General features: G+C 38.4%; 1 protein-coding gene across 3 annotated transcripts in view; it reads left to right on the plus strand.

Moving 5' to 3' along the window:
• SIPA1L1 (signal induced proliferation associated 1 like 1) overlaps nt 1-24,906 on the plus strand; it is a 223,505-nt gene that overhangs the window by 173,465 nt on the left and 25,134 nt on the right. For all 3 annotated transcript variants that reach the window (XM_061462655.1, XM_061462657.1, XM_061462656.1), the window contains 5 exons: nt 2,270-2,542; nt 11,881-12,030; nt 17,050-17,174; nt 20,081-20,199; nt 22,614-23,053. In XM_061462655.1, coding sequence (XP_061318639.1) covers nt 2,270-2,542; nt 11,881-12,030; nt 17,050-17,174; nt 20,081-20,199; nt 22,614-23,053 — 1,107 coding nt within the window. The remainder of the gene's footprint in view (nt 1-2,269; nt 2,543-11,880; nt 12,031-17,049; nt 17,175-20,080; nt 20,200-22,613; nt 23,054-24,906) is intronic.

Below are 24,906 nucleotides of genomic sequence, written 5' to 3' on the forward strand. Positions count from 1 at the left end.
GAGCATGTAATCCATAGGGAAATAATAGCAGACACACAAAATATGAAGAGAAAAAATAAGGGAATAAAGATTTTAGTTGGGTTGTGAGTGGACTTTAAAAAGAAATCTCCCATTCATCCCCATCTGCTGTGCAGTGGTTGACATCACAGAGTGGCCTGAGAGCACACAAGAATTCCCTTTCAGATGAAGCTGAACTATGTGTGCTTCAGAAGCACACCACACCTCATGCTTTCTGACTGTAATTTGATTTGCATGTCAAGGCTAGAGGGTAGGCCAAAGTAAAACCACAAAATGTGAATATTGTGGACAGTAAGACCTCAGAACCAACTGTTACACTTTGCCTACTTCTGTTAAACTCTGCAACTTGCTAATGTCAGCGTAGACAAGTTACCTGTTTTGTTTTGTATTTTAGCTGGGAAGAGATAAGTGATATTTGTCAAAATTAATGGTATGATCACTTAGAGGGTGGTTTAGAAGTAGAAAATGTTGCACTGATTATTTTTTTCCTTCCCATTAGATAACGATGTGCAGATAAAGTAATCACAATAAGAAATTAACTTAAATAGAGGTATATGCATTTGTCAAGAGAAATACCAAAATTATCCTCACTAAAGATGAAGGTCACATATATTTTCCAAATCTTTCGTTTTAAATGCATACAGAAGTTTGCCCTGTATCTTGTGTGGACAGCATTAGTTAATGACCTGTTTTATTTCCTGTTCCTGTACCTCCTCAGGAAGCAATGGCCATCTTTGGGGTTTGGAATTTCCAGTTATTAGCAACCTTCGCCTCAGTCTTTAATAGTATGACATTGTTCTTCAGGTATCCGGCCCTCTGAGCTGGAAGTTGAGGATGAGGAGCAGAATGAAGCCCCTGTAATCTAAGGGGAAATGGTCAGGGACCTGCTACACTACTAAATGCACACAAGTCTATGGGGGCAGATGGGGTCCACCCAGGGTACTGAGGGAGCTGGCAGAAGTGCTCACTGAATCATTCCTCAGCAGTCCTGGCTGACCAGGGAGGTGCCAACTGGCTGGGAGTTAGTAAATGTGACACCCATCTGCAGAAAAGGCCAGAGAGAGGATCCAGAGGACTACAGACTTGTCAGTCTGACCTCGCTGCTGGGGGTGGTTATGGAGCAGATCATCCTGAGTGCCATTGTGCAGCATGTACAGGATGACCAGGTCATCAGGGCCAGTCAGTGTGGGCTTATGAAAGGCTGGTCCTGGTTGACTGACCTAACCTTCTTCTGTGATAAAGTGAACAAATCGGCAAATCAGGGAAAAAGGTTGTGGATGGTGTCTACCTGGACTTGAGTAAAGCCTTTGATGGCATTTCCCACAGCATTGTTCTGGAGAAACTGGCTGCTCATGGCTCAGATGGATGTACTCTTTCCTAGGTAAAAAACTGGCTGCATGGCTAGGCCCAAAGTGTTGAGGTGAATGAAGTATATCCAGTTGTCAGCTGGTCATAAGTGGGTGTTCCCCAGGGTTCAGTATTGGGGCCAGTTCTGTTTAATATGTTTGTCAATGGTCTGGATGAGGGGATCGAGTGCACTCTCAGTAAATATGCAGACAAACGCTAAGTTAGGTGGGAGTGTTGATCTGCTTGAGGGTAGGAAGGTTCCACAGAAGGATCTGGACGGGCTGAATCAATGGGCCAAGGCCAGTTGTATGAAGTTCAACAAGGCTGAGTGCTAGGTCCTGCATTTGGGTCACAACCACCTCATGTAGTGTTACAGGCTTGGGGAAGAGTGGCTGGAAATTTGCCTGGTAGGAAAGGGATCTGGGGGTTTTGGTCAACAGCCAGCTGAATATGAGCCAGCAGTGTGCCCTGGTTGCCAAGAAAAGCAAGTGATAGGGTGAGAGGAAATGGCCTCAGGTTGTGCCAGGGCAGATTTAGACTGGATATTAGGAAAAATTTCCTAACCAAAAGAATTGTCCAGCATTAGAACAGGCTGCCCAGAGAAGCAGTTGAGTCCCCATCCCTAGCAGTGTTTAAAAGACATGTAGATGTGGCGCTTGGGGACATGGTTTAGTGTCAGACTTGGCAGTGATGGGTTGGACTCGATCTGACTCAATGTTATTCTTCAATCTAAACAATTCTATAGATCTGTGATTCTAAAATTTGTTAAATATATTTATAAAAACCAAAATCTTACATTTATTATTTCATAGAATTGGTTCAGCTTCTGTCTTTAGATTTCTGTCCTCGTGAGCAGGATATATTTTATTTTTTATAGCAGCATGTTAAATTTCTTCATTTCCAGGAGTTCTTCAGAAAACTACCGTATGCCAGTGATGGAATACAAAGTGAATGAAGGAATGTCATATGAATTCAAATTTCCCTTCAGGAATAATAATAAATGGCAGCGAAATGCAAGCAAAGGACAGGGACCTCACGTGGCTCAAGTACCATCCCAGATACAAAGTCCAGTAACATCTAGGATTGGGAAAGGAGAAGGGAAAATTCCACCTCCAGAACGAGCAGCCAACATCCCTCGAAGCATCTCTAGTGATGGGCGCCCCTTGGAGAGCAGGAGGTATGTGTCATCTTCACAAATGGCTCAAAATCTTGTCTGGAAAAGAGTACAATAGATTTGTCTGAGTTATCTGAATACTGCTTTTAATCTTCATTTTAATTAGTTATAAGGCAACGTGATTATGAGTGAAACATTAGGCTAGAGGAAATACCTATCCTGGCATGATTAACCACTAAATGTGTTACAGGATTGTCAGGCTATGCTTCCCTGTGTTGGATGGTATTGTAAAACTGCTGAATAGTTATTTAAGTTTCAAATGAGTTACCATCAGATTTTTAGATCTAAGTGTTCCTGAACTTCTGCATTTTGAAGAACTTCTCTATTTTGAAGAATTAGACCAAAATTTTAGGTTGTTTATAGGCTTGGTGGGATTGTCTGAAGCTCTCAAGGCAGAAATAGCATCTGCCAGGATGTTTAGCAAGAGAATTCTGACCAGCATAGAAAGCAAGTTTATCTGATTGAGGAGTTTTCAAACTTCTTAGGCTAGAGAAAGGATTGGGTTTACGTTTGCATTTTTCCAGGGTGGTCTGGGGTTTTTTGTTGTATTTGGGTTTTTTTTTTAAACAAGACAGTGATTATTATTGAAGTAAAAGTATTAGGCACATCCTGTCACAGCATTTTCATTCTTTCACAGGAGAAGGTGTATTTGATAACATTCAAATGAACTGTTATTATTTGAATTAACACAACAAATCTCAGAGTCTACATTTATTAAGAGAGGGAAACAAGCTTGTAGCTTGTATTTCTTATTTTGAACAATTCAAATTAAAAAAAGCTGTAGACAGATTCTGATCATGATTTGCATTGCTGAAAAATATAAAGCACTGGAAATAAAATGCATATTGGAGAAAATGTAAAGAAAAAGAATGTTCAAAGATGCTACAGCCAAGACCAAGAAAGTACCAAGGTGAAATTGAAACTTGTGTAGGAAACGTTGTTAAGAAATTCTAGTAGTTGGTAAGGACTTCATTTTCTTCCTTTTTCATTAGACACTGTTGTAATTCTGCGCTGAGACTGATTAGAAAGTGCCCCCCCCCCCCCCCCAGTTGGAGCTTTGTGTAAATTCAGTAGAAAGTTCCCATCAGTGTGAGTAGCAAAAGAGAATTTGCCACACTGAAAGCACTAATAATTTCACAGTCAGCCTGGTAAGATTGTGAAAAAGGTTGCAGAAGTCAGGGAGACACTGGACTCGGCTCTCTAATGGCATGTTTGTTCCAACACAATTACACGGCTTCAGGCTGTATCTGTCTGTTACAGCTGCAGACAGGCCAATGCTGAATTTGAAGGAATAGGAGTTTGGATTGTTGGTTTTTTTTCCTGCTCTCTCCAGTGCTGTAGAATCTCACTCTGTAGTTATGGAAAGCGTAGCAATACCTGGGCAAAGTTTAAGGCAATGGCAGAGGATCAGTTTTCAGTTGAGTTGCTGCTTTTTCCAGACCCTTCCATCTCTTCCTGGCATTTATCGAAGAGTTTTGTCTAGAGTCTCAAGCTGGCTGTTCCATGACTTGTGCTGAGGAGAGAGAGCCTTCGGCTGTACTGGGTGGCAGATGGGGTTTTAATAACTTGTTTTTTCTTGTGCGTAAAATTATATGTGGGCAACATTGCGTACCTAAAGCATCCAAGATTTATCCAGTCACTGGATGCTAAAAAGGGGTTTAGGGCATGGCAGATGTTTGCAAAGTGAAAATTGCATTTCCATATACTCAGTATTTATTTTCAAAAAGTGAAACTTTGACTTTCCATTCCCTTCCTTTTCAAGGCATATAGCTGGGGTGCTTCTCCTCTAGACATTCTGTTAGTAAATTTTTTTATCGTTGCTCAAAAAAGGCTCTATTGGATCTTTTCATCCTTAAAAGTGTATTATCAAAGTAGCTTTTAAGTGTGGCTGGAATTTTTTTTTTTTTGGAGGCCTGAAAAATGTCTTTTTTGTCTGCTAAACATGTTAGTCTTGGCTGGATCAAATTTAAATATAACAGCAGCTGCATGAGGTTAATGTGTTCCCAGTTAAAGTGAAGAAAAATACATTTTTGGCATTTTAACTGAATACTGGATGGGGAAGAGGCAGTAAGCTCACTCCAAGACTCATTAGTCTGTTCTCTGCATGATAAAAGAAGTTTTGCTTTTGCAGAAGCTCAGATACTTCTTGCTGTGTAAAATCCCTAAAATCGACAAAGGTGAGCTTTTCATAGCCCTTTTAAATGCTGTGTCGTTTAATTTTTCACCAATAGCTCACATTTTTCATGGCATAAGGTCATCTCTCAGAAGAGGCTGGAATCTGCGTGTTTCTGGTGCAGGCAGCAGAAATGGTGCTCTTCTGTGCTTTGCTCTCTACATTTTGTTCTTTGCTCAGCTCTCAGCTGGTTGGAGAAATAGAGGACCAAGGGTAACTTGGTAACATAGGTACCAGAATCTGTACTGGTGGTCCCTGTGATGCAAAAAAGGTCTTCTAATTAACGTGACTATAAACAGTACCTCACCATATACAAGATAGATACTTCAGTCTATCTGCAGTGTTTGTTCTGTAGAACAATTTTAAGGGGTTTTAGAAAAAATCACCTTTGTTATGGCTTAGTAGCAATGCAGCACAGATATCCTGGATTTCCTTGCTACCATTAGAGCTTCACTTCTGAAAAGTGTCAGTGCGGCTGGAAGCTAACCCTGAGGATCGCCATCCATAAGTAATTTCACTACTAAATTATAGCTGTAACCTCAATTTTAATCTTTGGTTGTTGTCTAGATAACACTATCACTTCTGTTTCTGTTCTGAGCTGCAGTTCAGTCTTGCTGATGTGTGACTTAATACTTAGTTGGTTTGGGGCTGGAGCTGGCATTTATCTCTCTGTGCTCCTGCCTTCTGAGTTCACATTCTTCATTTATTGAGCTGGATGCAATGATGGCAGATCTCATTTGCCTCTAAGGAACAGCAATTGCAGTTTGTGATCTGTTTTAAGAGACATGGCAGCTGAGAAACCCATAGTAAATTGATCCATGTGGCTCAATCTGGGATGATTTTTGAAACTAACACTGATAGCAGTTGCCCAGAACCACAGAAGTTTGGTACCATCATTAGCCATAGCTCCAGCAGGTGGGATTTCAAAGAATGAAATAGAAGCATTATGTGTCTGACATATCAGACCTGATAGGGTGTTCACGTTAATGCTAACAAATCAGCAGTATATCCATGACATACAATTTGAGGGATTTAATTTAAACAAAACCAGCATAACAGGCAGGTGTTTCATCCTCTGAGTACAAAGTGCTCTCAGAGTACATGGAGTACAGGTGTAACTCTTTGAATTACCTACCAGTGATACTTGACTCATGATCACTCTATGTAGCTAGAGGCCCTAAATATGCATACGGACTGAAACTTTAGTCCATTTAAACATGCTAAATTAAACAAAAGCTGTATTACTGCTCCTGAGAAACAGGAGGATTTCACCTCATATATATAAATAATCTTGCCTTCCTGTGGGGACTTCTGTTGTAGGTGGGAGAGTAGCTTGCTTGACAGCCGCTTGACAGTCCCTGATTCTGAGATGGCAAATGCCCAGTCCTGTCCCTAACCAGCAGAGTACTTAAATTTGTCTTTTCTCTTTCTTCAGCAAAACCAAGATCCTGGTTGTGTGGCTTCTCCATGTGCAATAAGCTGTAGCCATCCCAGAGGCTGGTGCATGATAGGGGGTGTGATATACCCACTCAGTGCTGTGCTCTTTGGCCCAAGTGTTGTCCTAGGTTCAGCAGTAGCAGTCATGTTTTTCCTTTCAAAACCTGACTGGGTTTAAACCACGACAAGTGTTTATAAGGTTGTTCTAGAAATGAGTCCCATTGTTTGACTCAGTTTTGTCTGGAGTTCTTTGTCGCCAGAAGACTTGTTTCTGAAGGCCTAGGGCAGTATCTTCATGTATCCAACTCACTCACTTATGCTTAAATTCTCCCTGTTCCTCATAGTAACCTGGCTCCTTGAATGTATTCATGATAGATGCACGTATTAGTAGGCAGGAAAAATAACCTGAAACTGTACTGATCTTATATCTCTAACCTTATTGCAACACTGAGAATGAAAAAATTAGTAATATAAATGCAATAAAATCTGAACTATGGCTTCTTTCACAGCATTAATTAGCCCACATGGGACACAATATAGGCTATAACCCAGAGTAAATATCAGGGTGATACATTAAGGAAAACAACAATAAACCACATATACATGAGGTGTGCCAGAGTTAATGTTATTGGAGAAGATGTAATTTTAGAGCTTGATTGCATTCTCCCCCGCTGCCTCAATTGTCAGTTTTTATTGTGTACACATGGTTTCTATGCCTTATTAAGAAAAAAATGCAGGCAAAGGAGATGAGCTAGTGTTAGATGATAATCTCATGGAACTAGTCTTAACTAAAACTTGATTCAAGAAACATCTGAAGTGTGAAAACCAGCAAGCAAAGCACGCGGATGGACTTGTGCTCTTCAGTGTGCAGTTCAGCACTGTTCCAGATGAAAGCTCAAGGCTCTAACTAAAAAGTTTCCAAGTACAGTCAATATTTTCAACCAAATGGAAAACTGATTTATGGCATGACTGCAGTCAAACATTGGCTGCAAAATCCCACAGTATGTAAGTCCTCACTGAGAACTTTGGAGCACAGCCCTGAAACTTCATAATTCTTTGAACAATGCCTGTGGGTAGTCAGCGATAGTAACTGCCCCAGTAATAGTTTATATGTTAATTCCTGCAGATAGATTCTAAACTGTCCTGACATTATATAAAAATCCTAATCTGCAGCTGCTTAGTTTGGATCAGTGACATTTTTCCTAATACAAAGAAGCAAGTGTCAGTGTTCATCTTGCTACGTGTCAAGTGAGCATTGTAGCATGCACACTGCCTACTCACAGGGCTTGCAGATTAGCTATTTTGAAGTTTTCATAACCATTTTACAAATTAAAGCATGTACTAACATGAGATTATGTATTACACATTCCCTGCTGGTGCCAAAACCTAGAACTGGCTGTAGCGGTGGAAAATACAGTTCCTGAGTGCACCTGGCTGTAAACCCAAGCTCCTGTGTACCAAAAACAGTTGAGAAGAGCCAGGCTGTGTCATGTCAAGAGTTGGTCTCTTGTCTGAGAGTCCATCAGATGGGACCAGGGAAAAGCGTAAGAAATGCTTACAAGTAGAAAGCAAGACTTCTTGCCAGATCTGCCAGTCTCCTGACTGTCTGCTATTGAAGATTGCCTGAAGCCAGATTTGTTTCACTGTTGTGTTTAACAGCTGTGGATGCTATCTCTTCATCCAGGTGCTTGCTAATCCAGTTTACTACTTGTTCTTTTGTCAGGAGGGATAATGAATAATCGCTGTTTGCTTGATCCAGTATAATTCACATTTGGAGGAATTAAAGCAGATACGATAAAATTCTCTGTAATCTGTGGAGCCATATAGCCTACTCAGTGTTTCTTCATACGAAAGTCATTCTTTACCTCTTGCTGTCCCATCGCCTGCTTCTGTATATCTTCTTGTTATGATACATGTTTTCTGAAGAGCAGTGTTCAAATTGAAGGGAAATATTTGAACACGTATATAGTGTGGTATATGAGAAGTTACAACATAACCACATAATTGCATTTTATGTTTCATTCTCTATCCCCTTCCCCAAAATTGCTGATGTTCTTCTGTCTTGAGCGGTTTGGTTTCTTTGTAACATGAGCATTGACTCAGTGTTTTCAGTGAACTGTCACATCTTGAAGTATTATTAGGACTGCAAAAATCAATCACATGGAAGATAAGCATGCCAGAATTAAGATTTGCTGTGCAGTTTTATTCAGAACTCTTGTGTAACTGTATTTTCTGATGCTTCCTTTGATTAAATTATGAGAATTTCTTTTAACAGAGGACATCTGCCTCATTCAGTTCACACAGTGGATGCAGCTCATTAAAGAAGAGCTGTTTAATATTTTATTTTCCTCTTCATTACTCCATTCCTTATTTACTGGATGGCATTCAGATCCTGCTATAAAGATACAATTACTAATTCCTCTCTAAGCTTTACAGTGGTGCCCATTACTATAGTTTCTGAATGCTTCATGGGTATTAATCAAGTTTAATTTCGAAAACTCTTCTGTGAGAAGAGATGTCTTTGGCCCTCTTCAGATTAAGAACAAAAGTAGAGAGAGAAATTATGTTCTAATCATTTGCTGTGTCTTATTTTGGGCATCTCATACTTGGAAGTGTGCCCAGCATTGTTAAGTTTTTATATATTCAAATTACAGCTTCACTTGACTTCAGCTGCTTTGGTAAGCTTTCAACTCAGAAGTAAATGGGGCCTTGGAATCAAATAAGTCCTTTGAGAAATTTGCAGTTAGTGACATAATTGAAAAGTTTTCTTTAACAAATATGCCAGTGGTCATATTGGAGTTCTGCAGTTAAGCGCAAGAATTCCATTTGCTAAGTCAGCACTGAAATGCCTTGACTATAAAGCTGTCCTTTCTCTTCTGCCAGCCTGTGCCGCCTCCTCTTCCAAGCTGTTCAGTAATTACAGGAGAAGTGGTAGCACAAAATAAAACTGCATGGGACAGAGGTCCTAAAGGAAGGTGGCACCTGTATATGATCTCATAACTAAAGACTGCCTTAGGCAGGCCATAGGCTCAAAGTGTGCTTAGACTGACATTTTTCCTATGATGTGTATATTGCATACCTATACATACTGAAGACATGAGGAAAATTATAGCTAATGACATGGAAATTAATTTATTAGGAGCAAGAGCATGCTTTTGATGTCTGTGTTGTCATGCTAAACAAAAGAAACATATGCCCATCCCACTCGCTGCCTTCACAAAAGATGGTTTTCTTCCCATGCTTGGCAAGATTAAACCAGTCCTTTCAGGATGAACTAGATCTCCTAGAACTAAATCATGCATGGTATAATCCCAGTTCAGTTGACTGCAGTGAAATTGTATCTGTTTAATGCAATGGATGCTTGGCCTATTTTTAAATTCAATTATGGGACTCATGCACTTAACCATTTGAGAATTTCTTCTTAAAGCTGTCTTTTGAAATAGATAATAGCTTGTTTTAATCTGGTTTTTAATTATAAATAAAAGGCAAACACAGAATATCTTAACTATAGGGGCATACTGCTAACACAATGCTCCTTTTGTCTTGGTAAGTAGATTTCAATAGCATCTCAATAGATGCTAGATCAATAGACTTCAAGGCAGCTCAAAAAGTCAATTTGAACTAATTTACTCTAAAGTTCTTTTGTCTTATTTATGTTTCAGATAGAATGAATGAAACATATTTCACTGTTGATGTTTTTTAGTGCTGTTGTGAACTGTACTCACAAAATGTATTGCTGCTTTAAACAATAGGATGTCCTACCTGACTGGTTGTTCATTGGTATTGTTCAAACCACATTTATAATACAATTTTGTTTGCCCTTGAGGACTGTCATCTTTTTAAAAAAAGTTATAACTCCATGACATAGTTCTGAAATCTTGACATTTCCTCTAAACAGTGCTGTCACTTTTTGGCAAGGCATAGGAAGTAAAGAAAAGGCATAGCTGAATCTGAAGTGAAAATGTAAGCATTTTCCAACAGGAAATCATTTATTTGAGAAGTAATTGGTTTCCTTGCCATAAATTCTAATTTAGTGTTGGGGAAAAAAGGTCATACTTTTAAATTGTGTATTCCTCAGCAAGCATAGCTGAGTTTTAAATGTGTGTGCCTATATCAGTTAGTGAATGTTATTGAAAGCACGTATTTTTGTTGGCTGAACTTTTTTTTTTCCCTCTTTATAAGAGTGCCACTGGGAAAGATAACTGCTTGGCTCATGGTTCCCCAAGTTTTCAACTCTTGAACCGTATTCTTTGCAGTCAAATATTTGAGAAGTGTTGCTTGATAAATGTGAGATAAGTTAAATTAATTTGATAGGCTAAAAATGAATTACTGGGTTTGGTATGATACTTGTAATGGTCAGGTGTTAGATCATTCCTTTCTTGTCTGGGAAAGAGAGTCATATGCGTTTTAGGAAATTCCAGATGGTCAAGATGTTTGGTCCAGTCCTACTGCTCTTCTCATCCTAAGATTTTGTTAGTTTACTGCTTTTGTGCAAAGTAGTCAGGGTAAAATGCACATTTGAGATATATATAGACACATATGCTCTTTGGATATATATACGTAACAGTATATATATGTGCATACAGTAATCATAAATCAGTGAGATGTGGGTTTTTTATCATTCTTGAAAGAGTTTTTGAACTTTTAAAGTTCTTACACTATTGTGGTGAGAGCTGATTAAAATCTGCCACTCCTCTACAGATGTGAAGTGTCTGGGCTGTGACCTTCTAAACCCCCAGACCCAAGTTGTGTACTGAGATAACTGTGTGTTTCACTTAAGTCAATATGATTTTGTAATTATAAAGGTTAAGTTGCTGTTTAACTTGTGTAAGTTATTTTTCCTAAACCACATGATCAAGATTTTCATTCAGAGTAGGATTTTGATGTTCATGGATGATATAATTTAAACTCTGAAATCACTGCTGAATTTCTGAATGGCTGCAGTCACCACCAAGTAGAATAAAACTAGCTTAGCAGCAGTGAATTTGGTTGGGTTTTGGGAAACAAAATGCACAAAGCAAAAGATGATCTCAAAAAGCAAAAGCCTTTTGCTAACTACAGAACAGGATATACGAGTTGGAACAGTCTAAGTCTGCTGCTTCCAGCCATTCTGCCCGGGTGCATGTGTTGCAGTTCTAGCCCATTTATTTGCCGTATGGTTATTCTGACAGGAGAAGGCTTCATATAACTCAGGTCTGTATTTTCAGCGTTCTGGTATGTTGAAATAGTTTCATATAAGAATGTTTAGTTTTTAGGGGGGATTTTAAGGTATTTACAAATTTAGTCCTTGTGATTTAATGTGGACAAGTTTGGTGGCATAAAGATAAGCTTGATACTCTTGGAAAAGTTTGCACAGACAGCTCAATACAGTTAGTTTAAATTCCAGGCAAGAGTTTGTTTTGAGAATTAGAAATATTTTGTCATACTTCATTATTCCTTACACGCAATCTGTAAAAAAAAAATCAAGACTTTCAAATCTGGGATGCTTTACTAGTGTGTGCCAGCTTTTTCCTCCCACGCTTGCCTCTTCATTTACTCCCCTGCATCCAGCTTTTCACAGCTGATTTAATTTCACCATTAATAATGGGAAATGTCTGATCCTTCAACTGACTTCATTTCTACTGTCTCTATGATGCTGTATTCTTTGCTGATGTAAGAATTTCCATGATGTTGTCCCTCAAGCTTTGTACTATGATATTGCTGATTTGTCTGGGTGGTTTGCTCTGAACAGATTGTCTCCTGGTTCTGATGTATACGTCACTGTTTCATCCATTGCCTTAGCAAGATCGCAACAGTGCCGTAATTCTCCAAGCAACTTATCATCCTCAAGTGAGACTGGATCTGGTGGGGGCACATACAGACAAAAATCTATGCCAGAAGGGTAGGCACCAGACTTTTTTCATACTCTTTTTAGGCAAGTCTTTTGTTTGCTGTTCCATTTGTTGTAATGTACATTAAACTAAAGGAGTGCTTCCACAGCCTCCTGTCAGCTGTTGTTTACACACATTAAAATGTGATTGTTTTCAAATATCATTGTCATGCTTTTTGAAGAGTCAAGTGTTAAAAATCTCTTGCCCTCCCCCTTTTCCCTTTGTGACCTAACCTCTCTGATTCTAGTCTACAACTGCTTAGGTTACTATACAAAAGGACCTTTATGTACTTAAAAACCTTCAGTAAAGGTACTGTTTTCATGTTGTAAATTGCTTCATTTCACAGGTTTAGATTCTACAACAAATTAGGTAATAGATTTGGGACTTCATAGTCTGTTCTAATAGTTGAAGCAAAGTAGTGTTTAGTGCAACTAAGATTTCAGCTGTGTAGGCACAGAAACCACTAACTAATCCACAGCTAGCATCTTTTTTGCATGTTCACAGTCATCCTGTTTTAAAGTGCTGTCTTCCAGCTCTCCAGAAATCTTCAAATTTTCTGAAGTGATCCAATATCAGTGTAAGGGGCAACTTACAGAGAAAGAAATTAAATCTGTATCATTTTCGGAGAACACTGAAAGGAGCAATAAATCAAGTATATCCAAGCAGGGAAAAAAATTATTGGCAGCAGGAGAGCTGTATACCACGTTCCGAACTGCTTCTTATAGAGAATATAAAGGGGCAAAACTGCTGATAGTTCACACTGCAAAGCTTCCCTCTCAAGTTGTCTTAACTATGTTGCAGGTCATTGTGTATAACTCAGTTCTGGTTTGGATCTTGTGTAAAGTATCTTCTATTAAGAAAAAAAATTATTATTTGTAAAATTAAATACCAGGAACTGTTTTGCACAAGGCACTATCTTTTGCCTGTTTAGGTGCCTGTAAGAGGACAGTGCTCTGTGTCATAGAGTTACAGAATCAGCTAGATTGGAAAAGACCCTTAAGATCAGCAAGTCCAGCCTTTACTCCAGGACTGTCAGTCTAGAGAATGCTGTTCTGGCCATGTGCTTGGACAAGTGGTGCTCATTGCTCTAGGGCACTGAAGATTTGTCTTCCCTGTCTTTCTCCTTGCGGCTCAGTTTGAGGTTTTAATTTCTTTTCTGCTGTGCACCTCTATGAAGGGTTTGATTCATGAGACTATTGAGCCTCTTGAGATCATTATTTTAACTTTATGCTTAAGTCCCACAGACAGTAGGAGATTTGCTTTGAACCCATTAAACTTTGCTGTAAGGAAGCTAAGTAGAAGTGTGTCCAAACCTCTGCAGCCGGAAAAAACACAACCTCTTTATATACTGCTTACTTCCTGGCTTATTTATGCCAGCAGAACTTATTTATTGCCTTGAATTCTGAAGAGCAGCTTGTGCTCCCAATATCTTGTCTGCTCTTTTCCAGCCATGTCATTTGCTCTACAAAAAAGGTATTGCTGCCTTATGTCATTAAACCATCACAATCATAACTGCTTGAGTAGAAAAGGACTTTCAGACACACTGGGTTTTTTGTTTTGAATTGGCTTCAGAGCATACCAGCACCCATCCAACCCTTTTCCATCTTTCAAATTAATTATACACACATGTTCACTATAGCATTCTTTGAGCATTTTGCAAGTTCAGCAGAGATGTGTCCTAGAAATGTTGTCTATACAGTCTTTTTGGTTTTGAAGTTTTAATTTAGTGCAAGAAGACACTGTTTAAATGGAATAATGAAAGAAGAAATTAATGCATGAACTTTGCATGTTCCTTATTGGATGTTTTTTTAAAAAGAAGAAATATCACTCATTAAACTCCAATTATTTGACTATTATGTTCTGTTCTCTTAGGAAAAGTACTTTGCCTCACATACTGTCCTTGTACACATGAATCATATTTACTCAAGACTTTTCAAACATCATCTGCCAGCCTAAATTGAAAGCATGAAAAATGTAATAAGGAAGGAAAAATGCAATTATGAAGGAAACTCTCTTGCCTCGATAAGCAAACTGATGTTTGTCACATTACTAAAAATCATTGCAGTTCCATGTGCATCTTCTGTTGAGATTCATCTCAGACACCAGCTTCAGGGCAACTCTGTAGTGATGTTTGATATACCAGGTAGAGCTGGCCACTGATTAAACCCATATATGCTGCTAAAATAGGAGAGAAAGATTATAGTATTTAATTACTAAGATGGTGGAGAGAAGGATGGGCTGTAGTAGGGGCTTAGCAGACACCACATCCTGAAGGTAATCTTCCTGAGGTGAGGCTCCAGTGTGCTCTAGGTATGCCAGTCCAGGTATGCATAATTTGTGTGTATATTTCTCTCTCATTGCATGATATGACAGATTTGAAAAGTTTGTGAAACTTAGATGACTGGAAGCATGGGTGTGCGTCCAACCTCTGTCAGACATTGGTAAGAGCAGTAACTGCTGCCTCTTCTAGATTATTGGTCCATATCCTATGCTGGGTATAGGCAAAACCTTCACTGCCTTCAAGAATACCCAGATTGCTCTTGATGTACATATGTGTGTTTCATTTACTTATCCTGTGTTTATCTGAAGTTTATCTGAAGGTATGTATATATAATACATTATTGTAGAATGTATAAATGAAATTCAAAAAAATGAAATTGTGGGTTTCTTCTTATGACATATATATAAAATGTCTAGTTAAACAATTTATTCCCGATTTAGCTCTCCTTCAAGTTTTTTAGGTTCATTCCTACACACCCCAATGGGCTATGTATTTAAGCAGCATAGAATATAGCACCACCTGCATTTATTATTCTTGCTTTGGAATATTATTCTTTGCATCGTAAGAAATGCAGTCTAAAGATATTTCATGCTGCTCAATGAATAGAATAGTGATTTTAATGAAATAAAGTTAGAAACATGTTGGGTTTATGTATCTCTGATCTTGAAAACAGTCAAATTATAAATTATGCCAAATGCAAAATTGACTTCTTTTATACATATGATCACTATGGCATTTAGGTAAGAGGATAATGCGTAGGAAGTAAAATATTGATGCAGCACAACTTCATCATAGCAAGGTTTCTTGGGATTTTGGCTTTTTCTTTTAGGTAGTAACTTCTAGTTATTTTGTCATTAAAAGATATTCTTCCCAAAATACTTCCCAAGTCTTAAAAGGTTGAAAAATTACCTCAGATCACTGTTTAAAGAATCAATCAGCTTTGCAAATGCTGTATTTAGACTTCCTATGCATGTGTTGAATTGGTATTGAATTCGTCGTGTTTAATTTAGGTATATGATTGAGTGAAATCTTACCTAGTCTGTGTGAATGGAAAAAAAACAGCATTACTCAGTTCATGCAGTTTCAATGTAAATTGTTTGTATTCAGAAAGCAAATATATCCAGGTTTTCATTACATTTTTTTCTGTTCATCAAACCTCATGTTGACTGTACCAGGGAGCAGTGAACAAAAGGGAAATAGGATCTTCTTTGGGTAAAATTTAGAAGGGACAAATTTCAAAACATGACATTTTGGAGCTGTGCTGTGTGTAATGCTGCTTGTCTTTAAGGATGGGAGTGGGATTTTGTTGTTTTGAGTCGTGATGATGCTTTGGTGGGTTCATTTGGCGTAAAAGTACCCTAACTTTCAAATGGGTTAACCACACTGAGCTTTTTCTGACAGTTGGGCAGATGTCTGTTTTACAGTGGAGGTCATGTAGGCAGTCTGTAGGTAGTAGAGTAGGTGGAAAGCAGAGTTTGGGTATTTTATTTTCTGTTCTTGTGTTAGATGCGTAGTGAAACTCCTTGATATGTAGAGAATATATCAGCCTGTTCTAATTCTTTTGGGTTTTACTCTGTGCATGTAGAGTTTTGGGAAGTTTTTTTCCTTCAGGGTATGTCTGGGGAAAAAAAAAACAGCCACCTCAAAAATGCATTATTATTGAGTAATTCTTAATTATTGACCTGTAAATTCTGAACCCAGCTATAATTTTTTTAAAGACTTAAGGGGTTTATATGTAATAGAGTATCATGGATATAATTCTTACAGGCTTTTAGGCATATAAGGCATATAGACAGTATGGCACAGAAGGATTGTGTGTCTCCTTTGTCATTAGATTATTCTCTTTGAGTTTACTGTATCTTTATTGAGCTTTCCAAAATCCACCTGACTAATCTAACAGCATTTACAAAGTCCACTGAACACAGTTTTCCTTTTGCTCTCTGTGCTTTCTTCTACAGGAATAGGAATACATGTCTTGCTCTTTTCCTACAGCTTTAGTCTACTTTATTTTGTGATCAAATAATTTAATAATCTCCAGAATTTATAATCCCCAGGTTTTGGGAATCCATATCTAATACAGTTATCTTTATAAACACTTACTTAAAATACCTGGCAGTGCAGTATTGTCCCAAATGAGTCCATGTTGTGTTTGCTTATATATCTGCATCATCTAGGTATAACCTTACTTAGTCTTTTGCTCAGAACCCACGGAAGTGGCTGAGATCCATGGGATTGCCCGAACAAACTTTCTGATGCTCTCTTTGACCAATTTGAGGTAGTGATTTCCCAGTTAAAAGGATCCATCCTTTCATAATAAACACACCTCATTTCCTTCTGTGGCTTATGTACAAACTTTTACGTTTTAATCATTGTGGTCAATTTTCTGTAACTGTGTAATGGTCTGAGCACCTTTCTATGTAAATATCTCTGTAGATGAAAACTAATAATTTTATTTCTGAATAGTTTGGTCTGTTTTTAATTGTATGCACTGTAACCAGCTGTTCTTGATGAAAGAAGCTCAATAAATCAGTAAGTACTGTAATCTTACACGCTAAAGAAGCACAGGGGTCCTGAAAGCTGCCACAAAATTCAATGGAAACACATTATAAATTCACTCAAGCAGTTGTGCTGTGTGTTGGTCTGTCCTGTTGTTTGACACTAGCTTCTTAAAAATGCTCTTTACCCCTTATGTGAGATTTATGCATATTTAAAATCATTATCTACTTTGTTTTTTGGGGTGTTACAACAGGTTTGGAATTAGCCGTAGATCCCCTGCTTCCATTGACAGGCAGAACACTCAATCAGATACAGGTGGTAGCGGCAAATCCACACCCAGCTGGCAAAGAAGTGAGGATAGTATCGCTGACCAGATGGGTAGGTAATTAATTCTTTGCTATCAGCAAGTGGTACTAACTACAAGGTGACTTTGGCAATACCTCTCCATGCAGAGAAAGAACCCTCTTAAGCACTGTGTTTTCAGTGTCTTTGAAAGTTAACCTTCTTCTAGGTCTGGAACATGTACTAGCTTGTGCAGTCTGTTTCCTTGGGACCTATGAGTATCACCTGAGGAAGAGCTGACTTCAGTTCTTCATTTGACTGTGGAACTAAATCTACCTTAATGCTTTTACCCTGAAACATTCTGTCCTTCTAGAAGCAGCTGGGTAGACATGCTTAATAATTTGTTGTGCTGTTGAGGACTTGTTTGACCTCAGCTGCTCTCCTGAGTGGCTTGGCTTAGTTTAATTTTTGCTCAGTTTGTCTAAAGTGCTTGTGAAGCTCCCTCTTGGGTGCTATAGAAATGCAAATTGATTGTTTGATCATTGAAGCTATAAATACCATGTACAAAATGAAAAAAAAAGCGCCAATTAAAGTTTAAATAGTGAAGTAAATCTATAGCTTGGTAATCACCTTCCACCAGTGTATATGTTTTCATTGCACTTGGCAATTAAGCTGTCAGCTGAGGTAACATATTAACTACATAAAACAGCTGGCTACTAAGAATTCGCATTGTTAAGTCTTCATCTGAAGTTTTTGCACATAGACCTTTTGCTACAGCTATAGCTTGAGTTGAGTGAATACCGGTGAGATTGACACCAGTGGAAATGTCCTGTCTAGAAGCAGCCTTGAATCCTACATGATCCCTATGGTCAAGGTTGCTAGATTGGATTTTTCTGACTTTGTTACCATAATTAAACAATTCCGTATTTTTTCTGTTTTCAATATAGATCATCATTTTACTGCATCACAGCTTTTGTTCTATGTATATGAATTAATATTGAACACAGAGTAAGGTTCAGTAAGATCAGTAGGAGTTTAAGGTAAATGACACCCTCAGGTTCTGAAGATACGCTTTATTCACATACCTTCACAACCTTAGTGATCTGTGCCTTGTTATTGAAGCCATCTGTCAGTCCCTCCTTCACAACTCCCCCCATACTTCTCACTGAAAAGCTGTGATTATACTGATCTGCAGTTCTCATTTTGACAGAACAATTTTTAATCGCATATGTTTTGATACTGTGTGATGGTAACAACACATGTAAAACTGATCTTTTGCTTAGCATTACTTTTGCAGACCAACAGTTGGGTGGTGGTGCTGGCTCTGAGCAGAGCTGCCAGCAAGTTCTGTTCTACGATGTCAGGTGCCACCATATTAGCAAAATAAATAAAGCCAAAAAAGAACAGGGAAAATTGTCTGGTAAAAGAGTTGGCTCCAACATTTGGCAAAGGCTGAAAAATGCGACCTGACATATAATTGCTGTATTTTATCTCTTGTGTATTGTCCTGCATTCATAGAGTCGCAGTTGGAAGCTGCATCTTTGACTGGAGACTTTATTGCCAGTCTGGTGAATCTAGGTGAAAGTTTGGTTCTATGACACATAAACATATTTCTACTTGGGATAACCTGTCTCAAGGTAAATAAAGCATTAGGTACAGTGAATCCACACACTCACTCCTTTCTCCTTTCTGGCCTGTTCTTAAATTCAGAAGAACTTTGTGCACCAGCACTGCTTGCTACCACTTGCCAGGGGGATTCAAGTTTGATTTATTTTTTTCTATATAGTATTTTTTTAATTAAAAAGACAAAGTTTAATTTAAAAAAAGCTAGCAATGCTGCAGGTCAGGGTGAACAAAACTGTTGCAGTGTTGGGGAAAGCACTGCTAATTACCATGGATATTAAGTACTTAATGTTTATAAGCATGTATTCTACTTAAAAGCAGCATTTTTAGAAGTGCAGAATATTGCATAAGCACAGGAGGGAAGATTCATGTAAAAAGTCACAACTGAGATTCTTCTAAAAATACTGGCCTTGGGCTCTGAGAACACAATCACCTACCTGATGGGCTGTGTCTGAACACCCTCTACACTTCTATAATTTTCTCCTGGGAAAAAATAAGTTTAATTGTCATAGAGCACTCCTGTGATTGTCCATATGAGTGACTTGAATTCTGTCCACTTTTGTCAGGTTTAATAAGTGTTCCTTTTGTACACCCATGCAGTTTCCACCTTCACAGCCAGCAATTTTTAAGGGAATATTATGATTTCAACAAATCTTTTGCTGGCTCTTCAGTTAGAAAATGTTTATTTAACTTGCCTTAACTTTGACAAGAACTATGTGTAGTAGTTATACTGCAGAAAATGTGTTTATATACATGATCACTGTAGACTTTTGCTGTTATCCTGCCTTGCGTAGAATATGATTTAACAAAATGTGGATCTTCGTAATTTTAGTCTCTTGTCCATAAGCAATGTACATATCGAGATGCAACGTCAATACACTGTGAAAATTAACATTCTGCTGGTTTAATGCTCTGCTATAGTGCTGTTGGACAATGGGGGCATCAGCTAGGTTGGAAAGACCTTTAAGATTATCAAGTCCAACCTTTACCCCAGGGCTACCAAGGCCACCACTAAACCATGTCACTAAGCGTTTCTTGTACGTGTTTTTGGAACACTTCCAGGGATAGTGATTCCACCGCTTCCTTGGGAAGTCTGTACCAATGCCATGATGCCATTCAGGTGGTTCTACTGAATGCCAGGATGGTGACTGCTGGATTTTCATGAACTTGTACTGATTTACGCCAGGCAGGAATGAGCCCTCACTTACTCACCTGTGTTTTGTCACAATATACTTGTTTTTTATTTGAAATTAATTTCATATTAGGTATCCAAAGTTTTGGGGTAGTATTGGGAAAACAGCAGTGTAAAATGAGGTTACATGTTTTTGTAGCTTGTTGCACTGCATATACTTTTCAGTACATCGTGTGCTGTATTGCAGAACCAACATGCCATCTCCCAGCAGTATCAAAGGTACTGCCATCCTTCAGAGAAAGCCCCAGTGGAAGACTGATGAGACAGGATCCTGTCGTTCACTTGTCTCCAAATAAGCAGGGTCATGTAAGTTATCCTAAAAACGGAATTATTTTATGTATTGCTTTTGCTCCAAAGACTCTCAATACCAGAAGTGTAGTTCAAAGTATATTCAATATGATTTAAGAAGGCGGGAAAAAAATCCTCAGGCCTCGTTCTCTGCTAGAACATGGAGGAAGTAATAGAGCAGACCTGTTGTTTCCTGAACTCTACAGCAGCTAGGCACAGCCTACTGAACTATTTATTAGTTATTGCCAGTTGAACAGCAACTTCGTGTCTGTTAGTTTGTGATAAGCAGAGAGTTAGTGGGAATTTACACAGCTATTCATAGGCCTCACATGTGAGGCCTAAAGTTACTAATATATTTTTTAATGCAACACTTGGAAAGCCACTTATTTAAAACAAAAGAGTGTTCTTGCTTTTGGGTTTGTATTTTCCCCATTTTCTTCATGTATTACTTCCTTTCCATAACCTACCTTGCACACTGGTGAAAAACTTTGTCTGAAAGGTCTGCCGGAGTCCTGCTGAAAAAAAACACAACCCATTCTTGTTTTATTCTTGTTTAAGATCCAAACAGCAAATTCTGTCCTTCTGTCTCTGCAGAGTTTGATATTCACACCTTTTTGGAGGCTCTCACTTCCTGATTTATGTACAGAGAGATAGATAAATATTCATAAATAATTTTCAAGACATTTTAAATTTAATTAGAATTACAAACCCCCACACACCCTTTAAACTTTAAATTACCCAGTAAGCTGTATCACTTTATCTATTTATATAATTGTATAAATACAGAGTTATTGTGTGATTATACTGAAAGTATTAGTTGCGCTTATTTATGTGTGAGAGAATCTTTAATTGGTTCCTCTTAGTTGCTCCTGCTTACCAGCATTCTTCTTTCAATATAATATTTTAATTCATACAATACATCTTTATTATTTTAAAAAAAAACAACACCACCACACTTGTCCATATTCTTAGGAGCACAAGCTAATTTTTATATTTAGATTGACCTGCTTTTCATGAGTTGTGTTTAAACGCGTAATAATGTCATATAAAACTCATTGCTTGCATGCAAAGCGTAGCAGTGGAATTATTATTGCTTGCGTTCTTCTCGTTTAGTCGTTGTTAAAGTAAATCTTTATTATGTGGACAGATGTATGGGGGAGTGATGCAGTTCTTAATGAGGAGCAGTAGCTTTAATTGGAGATAACTAGAAGCCTAGATCAACTTATTTAATATTCCTACTGTTTTTTTTTCAAGTCTTGCTTTAATATAGTAAGAAGTGGATGCTGAGATTTCTTGCCCACAGTTTACATCCATTCCCTATTTTCCCTCTTTTCCAGTAAAAACAGAAACGGCATCTATTTTTTTATATTTTACTGGGATCTCTGTGCATGCCAATTCAGTAAAACTCCAGGGGCAGACAGATAGGCAAGGTGGTTCTAAGTCTCCTTTCCATCCCTGCCCTTATTCTGAGGCCATGTGGTCACCAAACAAGTCCATTGCCTACCAAAAAACTGCTTCAGTTCTGACTATATAATCAGAACTTAGATAAATTCTGTAGATGAAAACTAAAATTAAGGAATTCAGATGGGTATAAATACCCCAAAGATAGGTGAGATGCTAAGCAATGATAAGCATATGGCAAGAAATTCTTCCTGTAGTGGTATAGTCTAGTGATGATCACTATGCAATTGAAGGCATGCAGTTTCTTCATAACATCAGGTTGAAACCAAGGACAGAACATACAAACCAGCCAGACACCGGCATGCCCTGATGGGACAATTTAAAAGCAGTCCTTTAATGCTCCCTTCCTTGCAATTCTGCCTCTTGGAAAACAATTTCAGATTAGTAAAATGGCATTTCAGTGGCCATTTGCAAAGGGCACTCCTGCTGAGGAGGAATTATACCCTACAAAGGGGTAGAAAGGAGCAATGGTTATTTCACCCTAGTTTAACCTGTTGATGGGCAATTGGATTATTAAAATAACATTTGCTTCCTGTGGATTGGTTGTATTTTATGTTCTAAACCATTGGAGTCTTAAAATAAGAATATTTTTAATTATAGTAGTTATAACTAAGTCTACACAGCTCAGCCAGTTTCATTGGAGAACTGTGCTTGAAAAGAAACAGCATGAATTATTTTGGGACAAAACACAAACAACTCTGACTTTCCCTGAACAGTTAAGACGTGGCTTCCAAATCCACATGAAAGCTCTTTATGTGCACCCAGAGAAGAGCACATGCATTACACTGGAATGAAAGTTTTAGAGTTTGTTAGTCTCCTCAATGTATCTATCCAATCCCTCAAGGTAGAAGAGCTCCTATTGTGCAGTGACTTTGTAACTATTTATTTCCTCCTCCTCTTTACTGCCATAATTCTTACATAAACCTGCAAGTCTGTTTGTTTCTTTTTTTGGATTGTTGTTTCTTCTGTAGTCTGACAGCCACTACTCCAGCCATTCCAGCAGCAATACTCTGTCCAGCAATGCCTCCAGTGCTCACAGTGATGAGAAATGGTATGACAGTGGAGAGCGCACCGAATCAGAGCTCAACAGCTACAACTACCTTCAAGGGACTTCCGCTGATAGTGGCATAGATACCACTTCCTACGGACCTAGCCATGGCAGCACTGCCTCCCTGGGAGCAGCAACATCTCCCCGTACAGGGCTAACAAAAGAAAAAGTGGCACCACTGTGGCATAGCTCCAGCGAAGTGGTCTCCATTGCAGACAGGACATTAGAAAAGGACAGCCACATGGACCGAAAGACCGAGTCTTCGCTGAGCCTGGATATTCACAGCAAAAGTCAACCAGCCTCCAATCCTCTAACAAGGGAGAACAGTGCTTATAGTCTTAGTGATGCCGTCTCACATACAAGGTAATTTTCACCTCTTAGGAGATTGACCCCTCCACACTCGTTTTCCTATTCTCACTCTGAACTATCAAAAGTGAGAAGTAGATGTTGAAGAGACTGGTTATGTTAACCAGTGTTTTGAAAGATCTCACAGTGCAGAATGCTTGAATATTAAGGCCACCTTTAGTCTTTGCATCTCCTACAGCTTATAACTAAAGAATGTCTTTAAGAGTATATTCCATACACCTCCTACTAAACTAACATAAGATAGATGTGTGTGATACGTTGATAAGGAATATCTTGCAACAACTGAAGTTCATATGTGGATCAGAAAGGAGATCAGTACATTTTATTAATGAACAGCTTTTTTAGTCTTGCAGGTACACATTTCAGATGTTTCTCACTTTTTTTACCCAGTCTTGTTTAGAAATCTGTTTGCAGTCAGTATGATCAGTGTTGAGAGGAGGTTGCTTGGGAGTGCCATCATGTAGATTTTAATCTCATTTTGCTGCAGGCTTGTGGGTACATTACAGTCACCTTCCCTGTCTTCCTCAGTTTTGTCACTAGTAAAATTGGCATATCGAGTACGTGTGTAATGTGCTTGGACACCTCAGATGGGAGATACCCAGTATACACATTAACCAGAGCTGCCAGAGGCAGAAAATATTCTAGACCATTTTCATAACCTATTTCCCAAAAGGTATTCAGCGTGCTTTTTGAAAAATACTCGATACTGTGTCATACTAGCAACAAGAAAAAAAACACAGCTCTTTCAAGGAACGTGTATGATAATGATAAATGGTTGGCCTTGTGGAGCCTGACTATTGCGCTTTTATTCTTGAGGCACCTCAGGTTTGAAGATGCAGCTAAAATGCCTACAGACTGGGAGTCTGAAGCAATTTTTACTAATCGTTTTGAGCAAGGCTACATGTTTATCAGACATTTCAACAACTCATACAGTAGCTGCAGAGGGTTGTCATAGAGACTGTACTGAACGGTCTCCATGTACTTTGTAATAGTAATTTTGACTAAGTAAGCTATTAATGGTGGTCCTGCTCTAGTTTTCTGCTTCTCCTGGTTGGCCATTTTTGGCACTAAAGTTCATATTCAGTTGCTATAAATCCCAGCCAGGTCTTTGAGACTGGTGTTTCCAAACCTTGCTTGAAGGACTTAGCAAATCTGTAAACAACACTGTGCAGAGGGACTTAGATTTTGGGTGATTTTAGCATGCGCCCCTTGAAGGTTAAAATCTCTATGGTAGTTATTTACGATTTTATACCTTTTCAGACAAGCATGTTCGTATTCAATTTTTTATCATTCATTAGAATTTACCACATGCCCTGCAATACGCCTGAATATAACTAGCAGCAGCTTTACGGGAGATTCTTACACAGTTGTCAGTAGCATTTCCATTTGGAAGGATTTGTTCAGAAGCAACTCAAACCCTCGGAAAATTAGATGTAACTCTTGGAAGCTTTACCATAAAAGTGTGCCTAAAGTGAATGCTATCTTTGTACATCTACAGTTCTGGTTTGCTCTTCTCTGAGCACCAAATAGGAATAGTTCAGTAGAAAAGCTGAGAATATCTTGGAAGGGCAGCCATACACTTGACAGCTCTCATCTTTGTCTTCCATGCATATACTTTGCAACTTGATCGCTAACTTAAGTCCAGGATGTTGTCTTGTCATTATGTGGTAGTGTTGTGTCTCCAAGCATGTTATTTTCTATTGCTGGTTTGGATTCATTTATGTGATGCTTCTCTGATGATAAAAAATCTCTACATGTTTTTTGAGGCTGTTACTGATATTTCCAGATAAAGATTCCCGAGGCTTTGTGCTAGGAAAAACAGTTGGGGTTTGGTTTTTGTTTTGCAGTTT

This window comes from Pezoporus flaviventris, unplaced genomic scaffold (genome assembly GCF_033815535.1).
Source record: "Pezoporus flaviventris isolate CSIRO_AGI_PZ_B2104156 unplaced genomic scaffold, CSIRO_AGI_Pfla_v1 ptg000035l, whole genome shotgun sequence".
Classification (NCBI taxonomy): domain Eukaryota; kingdom Metazoa; phylum Chordata; class Aves; order Psittaciformes; family Psittacidae; genus Pezoporus; species Pezoporus flaviventris.